Source organism: Pteropus alecto, unplaced genomic scaffold, assembly GCF_000325575.1.
Source record: "Pteropus alecto unplaced genomic scaffold, ASM32557v1 scaffold24, whole genome shotgun sequence".
NCBI classification, from domain to species: Eukaryota; Metazoa; Chordata; class Mammalia; order Chiroptera; family Pteropodidae; genus Pteropus; species Pteropus alecto.
The window spans coordinates 13,549,061-13,557,639 of NW_006439192.1; the positions used below are offsets into that span (position 1 = coordinate 13,549,061).

Here is an 8,579-nt window from a genome sequence, read left to right on the forward strand (position 1 = left end):
GCAAAGGAAATTTAAATAACACATTACTTTGAATGTTAATCTGAAGTAATAATAAGAGAAAATTCTTTCTAGCAATTAATCAATATTCAGTCCTTGCTGAAATAAAAATATGAAAAGACATATAGAGAAAAATAACTGAGATTTAAGAAAGGCAATGAATGCTAATAGATGTAAAATAATTTATTTATACTTACTTTTTGTCTCAGACCAAAATCTTATCAATGTTTAAATGTTTTTTAGCTTTAACATAATGTATGAGTTTGCACACCTGATTTCATGAATGTTATATATTAATAAGGCTAAATTAGAGATAGCATAAATATTAGTGGAAAGTATATTATTCCACAGAAATACTTCTTTTATTTCGTGAACTATTGTGTCTATATAGCGGGCTTCCTTGTTTCAGTTTTTTATTTTTCTGGTGCCCTATTAAATTTGCTTTCTTTTGTATTTGATGTAAAGTATTTAATAGCAAATTTCACAAAAGTCATTTTAATAAATGGTGTTCACTTGAACATAATTTTATATTAGTAGAGGATGCAGAGAAAATAGATTTAATTCATACTCACTGTGGCAGGGCTGCTGGCAGGGAACGTCTAATAATTGAGTGAACTTGTCTGTAAACATCCAGTTTAGACATGCACCGGCAGGAAGTGTGATTGGCAAAACTGATTGTTACTGGTTTGGGGCCTTGAGAGAGAGGCACTGTAATTTCAAACAACTACAAAGAAGGGACAAAAAGAAGAAAAAATTATATAGATGCTATTAAGCATTTTTATGGTAAATATTGGAGTCCCAAAAGAGTGAGATTTACTCTTTATGTTCTGTATAATATATTCAGGACATAAAGTTTTTACATTTACAACGTAAAAACTGTTTGTTTCTAATTAATATCCTTTATCAGAATACTAAATAGTTCATGTGCTTCTTTCATGTCACTATTATAAAGCATATTAGAATTCTGATAACCAGCTAATGATTATAGAGCAGAGGTGTAACAGACCAATGTGTTCAAGGAAAAATAATTATTTCAGAATTCTAGGTTATTCCAGGGTTTAAAAAGTGGCAAGGATATAAATTTCTTTGTGATATAAGAGCAAATCTACAGGCCACACAAGCTAGAAACATTTGGTTAAGTCCTATTTTACGTAAACTGAATAACAGACATAAAATACATAGGTATAAAGCTTTCATTCCAAATTAAATTTCTACCTCGAAGTAGTTTTATATTTATATGAGATCTCTTATGAATTTATGTATAATAGAAAAAAACATTCATTATTTAATAGATAAAGCTTTGTGTCTGCAAATTTGACAGAGGTATTAGAAAAATAATTAAGCTTAAAATAAGGTAGGACATTTTACATGATTGTGGATTAGAGTCTCAAAATTTAGTTTCTCATTCTGAATGCCTTATTTGTGGAGAACTGCAGTTCTCTTCTTCCTTCCTCCAAAACAATGTTTAAAAACATTTAAATGAAAATTTAAATTAAATGTACAAATAATTAGTATTTGTACATTCATTGAATTCCTAAGGCTCTTAAAATCTAAATTATCAGTAATAAAAGTAAAATCCTGGCCATTGCCTGCTGGATAAGATCGGTCTGTAGTAATTTAACTACAATTGAACCACGTGTTATTTGGTACTTTTATGGCAATCTGAGCAGTGTTAAAATGATGACATTCTCCAGAGCCTTGTGATTTGGCCCCTTGCTGTAATTTCATATCAACAGTTGAAGATCATTGGAAATATTTAGGGAACAGAATTAGTTGCCATTTGTCCATACTAAAGGGAGATTTATTGACACGAATTCTGAAGAACGAAATGCAGAATTATGTAAATTATAAAATACACACTTTCTTCATTTGGAATGTATTTATTATATATTCATTTAAAAGTTCAGCTACTTTCTCAGTGTAAATGCCTTAGGAGGAGTGGACACAGGATCTCACCCTCCGGGCACTTTCATTAGCAACCCCACTTATAAGTTTTGTGAACTTGGAAAAGTTGTTTAACTTCTCTAAGCTGTATATTTCTTTAAAAATCAGTAAGCTGAGGATAAGATTTGACTTATTCAGGGGACTAGTATAAAAATTACATAAGCTAAGGTATGCAAAAGTGATATGAATATTGATTACTATACAGATGTGTGTTTTAGTATTTGCATATATTCTCAAGATTCTAGGTCTTCTCCAAATATTGTCCATTCTATATAGATAACCTCAACATATGATTTCAACATATCCCAATATTATGATTTTGACCAGTTTCTTCTCTAAAAGACATTTGTTCACTCAGTTTGGATGAAACTTTTTATTAGGTAAAATGTCACACTGGCAGAAACCCATTGCACTATGTATAACTATTTTTAAAAAGCTATTCTGCAATGTCTATAAACACTATAGTTTTTCTACTTCTTAAGACATCTATGGACCCTACATTAAGAACCAGCATTACAGAAGAAACAAAGTGGCTTAGGAAATAGCAATTTTTAATATGCTGCTTATCTAATTTTTATGTTAAATAATTTACAAATTACTTGTTTAAGTTCTGCAATAGTGGAAATAGTAGGAAGATGTATAGGTCAGCTTACAAACATCTAAGAATTTATGTCTTAGCAGTTAGATATCTTGTAATTAGATATAGATTACAACTGTTGATATGAAATCAGCAGTTAGATATATGTGCCTAAAGGTTAGAAGAGCCATTTGAAAGTCATCAATCTTAAAGCTGTAATTGAAGTCTCGGGCATTGATGAGATTTCTTGGTGAGATCATTCTGAACAAAAAGAGAAAATGTCTAATAATAGAACCCGGGGGAACAGGGACATTTAAGGGGTGAAAAAAGGCAAATGAACTGGTAAATATTTCTGAGAAGAAGTGTGACATGTAGAAAACTAGGAAGAGGTACCATTAAGCAAAAAAAAGAAAGCACAGAATGACAGGAGAGCTTCAAAAAGTTGTGTGTGTGGTCACAGGGTCAAATGTCTCAAGGAAACCAAGTATGGTAAGGATTGAGGAGACAAGTGGGTACCAGCAGTGGCTCTCAGTGGCAGGGCAGCAGCTGTAAGGACAGGAGCAGCGGTGGGAATGAAGAAATAAGAGGGACCCAATATGACCAGAGGGAAAGGGCCCAGATAACTCTGGCCACAAGGAACACTTTTGCTTATAGACTACAAGCAATCACTTCAGGATTTGTCCTTGTCTCAAGTGACACAAGGCTGATCAGAGCCTGAGAGTGAAGGATAAGGCACTATTTAAGATAACGGCTATTGTTATTGTAGAAAAGTTAAGGATTTTTCCCCACCCTTAAGCCTCAGCAACATCATTCCTACTCTCAGTGATCACTGCCATTCCAGATTCCACCCTGGCATGCTTTCCAAAGAAGGAAGAGATCACAGTGAGCATTTTCGGTAAACATGACTAGATTCAGTCATTCCTGGGTGGATAATGTCCACAATCAGGGCCTGCCCATAAGTACCACGTGTGTATTCAGGAACTGGGGCTGTGAAGAATGCTCTAGTCAGGTGGGGATGAGTTAAATGCCCATTAAGAAAGCATCTTTCTGCGTAAATAAGCCTGACTCTATACTTACAAAAGGTAGAAGAGATTTGTGTTGGTAAATACACTCCTTAAAGAATAAAGGGACATGAGGCATTTAAAAAAATCACCATTTAGAGCAGTATTTTTTTTCTATGGGTTGAAGACATCATGTGTGTTAAAACTACAGTATAGTTTGGGAGAAAAATTACTTAGAGTTTAACTAATTAAATAAAGAAAATAAAATTTTAATTATTGATGTTTTATTTTCCTTGTTGGAGTTTACGTAGGGAACTGGCCAATTGAGTTCAGTTAATTTCATCAAAAGGAATAAATAGACTGAAAAATTTAAAAAAATAAAATAAAACCTTTATTCCCCTGAAATACTTCTTCCACCTTCAAATTGTGAACTGTGTTTTTCAGACAGTTTCCTTAATTCTCTACTTGACTGTGTCAGTGTGGAAAAATTTTAAGGGTCCAGACAAAGATGTCTTTGACCAATAATAAAAGTAGAAATATTCTTAATAATTGAGTTTTATTTATCTATAATTTCAGAAAATTAGGAACATCTACTGAGAGTATGTTGTATGTGTGCCTTAAGACATAATTGTACCTATGCTAGTTCTTGTCACACATTAAAGGGGCCTCTTCTATTTTCCAGTTTATTTCTGCACTAGTCCTAAGTGAGTACATTGACTTTTTTTCATCTAAAATTATTAAATCATATTTCTACTACCTTTTTAATAAACCCAGTAAATTCTGTTTTCTTTATAGAACTGTGAATTTTGTATAGCTATACTTAATCACTGTTACTAACAATCAGAGTGCATTAAAAATAACTTTATAATATGCATATTGTATACAACACGTTATATAAAATAACCTACAACATATATAATATATAATGATATTGTTAAAATTTTAAAAGTATCAAATAACCTACAATATATATAATATATAATGATACTGTTAAATTTTAAAAATATCAAAAAAATTTTACCACAAATGCTGTTAGTGAGCAAGAACCTACAGTTTAACTTTCTTATGAAATTTGTGCTTGCTATTATATAAAGATCTGAATCAACACAACCATCATTTTCTCTAAAGAGTCAAGGTCTACCCAAACACATTAGTGTCTGAGACAACAGATTCTTTACATTTTAATAAAATAAGAATCTTTATATGATTTTTCAGACTATTTTGTGCTTTAATGTGTGTACAACAGAATTTTCTATTTTAGATTTAAAGCCAGAGTGCAAAAGTTATGTAGTATGTGCAGCATTAGCTAATAATTCCATGTATATATGTATATTTGGTCAATACTGATGGACAATCATGACAATTATAATTTGACATTTTGAACACAATTTTCTTAAAATAGTTTTATGCTATAAAATGAATTACTCTTGAATGATAAGGTGATATTAGCTTGTATCTAATTTAGGATCTAAATAACAAAATTCATTATGACGATTGATGCTATACTATCAGCATATGCCTATTAAAAAGAATTGCTGGTTTTAAAGATCTGAAGGACTTATATAAAGAAGGCATTTAAACAAGGCTGTAAATTGAAAAAAATTCCAATTGTGTATTTTGTAAAACTGTAATAAACGAAAGGAAATGGCAATCATTTCCAACTGAGAGGTTCCCCATTGCTATCAACTGGAATTTTTTAAAAAGAATATTTAATAGTCAATTCTCACCAGCAAGAATGAACTTCAAATAAAGCAACATTTTGAAACAATAGGTTGTTTACATCAGCATAGCAACAGTTGTAAAGCAACAATTCCTATTTCTACTTATCTAGCAGGATATTCAAGAAAAAGGTGTAGAACTTCCTTACTGAGAGACCCTGGATTAACTAAATCTAAAGGAATGTTTGCGTGCATACAAATAGGAAACAAAAAATGCCTTCTTTTATAATAGCTTTACACCCAAAAATATAACTGGTTTCTCTTCAGTGCATAATATATGACCATATTTAATTTAAATATTCCAGCCTTGAGTCCAGTAATTAAGTATGGAAACAGTCTGGAGACTGTGATAAATAATTGTAAAGTCAGATAGAAACACTATGCAATATTTAAAGACATAATCCCTGAAAATGAGAAAAGAAGAAATTGAGGGTTCATTGTTGGCATTTCAACTGTGCATATCAACCACATAGCCAGCCATCTAGGGCCTATGGAACTTAAATTAGGTCTGGGAAGAACTCAAGACAGCAGATCCTAACAGATTTATATCTGGCACTGAATTAATTTTAGCGTATTATTATATATAAAATGTATATACAGTGCTATGATAATAAAAACTTCAATTCAAGAATACTGAATTATAAATACTGAACAAAATTTGTAGACATGATCACTACCCTGAATTGAAAAAAAAAGTGGTATTTTTAACAGATGCATTAATTTTTTTCTTAAGGCAAATGTTATCCTTAAAGAAACTTCTGATAACTGGTATTGGTGTAGAGTTCTTTTTCCACATCTGGTTAAAATCTGATTTCCAACAACTGTGCATGCCATATATTAATTAACAAAACATTAAAAACAAATCAAATTCTGCTTGTTGAATACATATGAATGTCGTAAACTAATCTTTCAGATTGCTGCAGTGTTCTGTTTAATTACTCGGAGAACTATATCTGCAGTGAAAAATAACATCTCTAAGTTTCGTTCAATAGTTGCACATTTTATTTAGGTTTAAAAATTTTTTCTGTAAAAGAAAATTGTATGAGATACTCCATTTAACTTGTATAATCTGGAGTGCTTTTGCTAACATATATACCTACATTATTCCTTTATAAAATAATTTTTAAAAAGAATAGCTATTTCTTTTAAAGATGGCAACACAGATTTTTAACTAATGCTGTCCAGGATATCAGAATAAGCTAGAAGAGACCTGGCTGCCAGGCTGAGCTGGCTTCCTGAGCACTAATGAACATAGCAAAGGGGCTCTAGTTTCTTGAGCTCTAACCCTAAGATTACCAAGAAAGCCCCAGGGATTTAGAAGTTCTCTTTCATTCCTATCTTCGGTAAAAATATATTAGGTAAACACTAACATTTAAAGAACTTTTTACTCTAAATGTTTGGCTCAAAGGCAGATGACTTTCTTCTGCTTCTACTTTGGTCGTGAAATAATTGATGTTCTGCAAAATATACATACTACTTTTTGGTTATACCTCTTAAATATATATACAACTTCCCATAAGAAAATACACTTAAAGGATATGTTTATGAAAGAGGTCAAAAAGACATCCAATCAACTTAACTTTTCAAAGCGACTTAGGTATTAGCTACGGAGGACTTTGAAGCAGTTGTTATCGATTAGTTCACTTTGGAATGCTTGGTGCATATGGTTTTACTTTTCAACTAACGGCTGGCTTCCTCACACGTTCTGATAACACGCCCTTCATTGAGCCCCATAAAAGCATTTCTATGAAGCTTCTATAAAACTCGTAGGTTTTACATTACTTAAGGTACTTTGTCCTTACAATTTACATGATTCCAATTGGTTACTTTTGCTGCTAAAAGATGTGTCTGGAACTCCTTTAACAAAATAAAAATTCCTTTTTTTTCCTTCAGAAAATACAGCAGTAAGTTCCTTTTATGTTCAAAAGAAATCATCACACGTTCCCATTTATTGAAACTACATTGAAAATATCATAAAATAAACTTAGGAAAAGGTGTTACTTGAGTACAAGCTTTAACAAGCTGCAACAATAGTAAAAATGTTAAACACAAATGAACATGCTGCCTTTGGGAATTTCACTCTCTCCCTCAGTTTATAACATTCTTGATGTGTATTTTCATAAACCTTTGCACTTCTCTTTCCAACACTTTGACTACCTTTAATTACTTCATGAATGTTGCTTTTCTCTGCCAAATTGTAAGCTCCATTAGTGCAGGGTCCACACATCACTGTATACCCATTATACAGCTGAGTATGAAGTGTGCTTCACCACACTTGCTTGATTGAATTTAAATTAAAATTATCCTTTTGCTATAATAAAAATTTTGAGTGCATTCTTCAGGGGGGAGAAGGGTATGATATTATAAAATTAAAGGGAGAAACGGATGGGGCTATTGATGATGACTGAATACTGATGTTCCTCTGGCATTGGTTTTCCCTCTTCTCTCCTGATCCATGAATCCTCTAAGAGGCAACAACCATACCAGGGCCTCCAAACATTTATCAAACATTTATCCTCCCAAATCTGTGGCTAAAGATCCAAACACCACTGTAGAATTCTAGAATTTTATGCCCAAGCATTTGGTATCTCCACCTAAATACCACTCAGATTCTTCCAAATCAGTATACTCAAGACTCTAATTTTGATACCAAATGTGTTCTCACTTAAATATTCATTCTATTTAATGCCAAGTGTTTACTATGTGGCAACTACCGTGCTATGTCCTAGGGTGATAACCAAACACAAGCTTGGCTTTCATGGAGTTTAGAGCTTACGGACTAAAACCATCTGATAGACATAGAAGGTAAGGATGCTAAAATGTCACCAAAATGATGCTATTGGAGCATACAACATGAGTGGAAGTGACATTTATGTCTAGGCCTAAGGATGAGTAGAAATTAGCTAGATAAGTGGAAATATGAGATGTTCCAAACATGGGGCACAGCATTGTAGTAATTTGGAAATAAGAGATATTGGCATAATTTAAGTAGTAAAAAAATTTGGGTCCTGGTGGAAAGTACTATTTGACGGGAAGAGTAGTGAAAACTGAGGGTGCAGATTTAGGCATTAGCCAGGCCATGGAGAGCCCTGTAAACCATGTTGAAGGATTTAACCTAAAGAGGAATGCCATTCAAAATACTCAACAATTTTGAATATTTGCACCAACCTGTCAGAATGATTGCCATCCTGAACAATCCAATTAGAAAAGACCAGTTTATCAATACACTAGCTGAATGCTGGCTTAGTCCCAAGAATACAAATTTTACTGAAGAGTTTTGAGCAGTATGTGATTTGTTATTTAGAAAAGAAAAAATTCTCACTGCTAAAATGTGGTAAATGC

The 8,579-nt window shown here is 32.4% G+C and overlaps 1 protein-coding gene across 1 annotated transcript in view; it reads right to left on the bottom strand.

The window, feature by feature from the left end:
• Positions 1-8,579, bottom strand: part of VEGFC (vascular endothelial growth factor C) — a 99,672-nt gene that overhangs the window by 17,102 nt on the left and 73,991 nt on the right. The window contains exon 4 of the mRNA XM_015592811.2: positions 570-721. Within this exon, the coding sequence (XP_015448297.2) occupies positions 570-721 (152 nt within the window). The remainder of the gene's footprint in view (positions 1-569; positions 722-8,579) is intronic.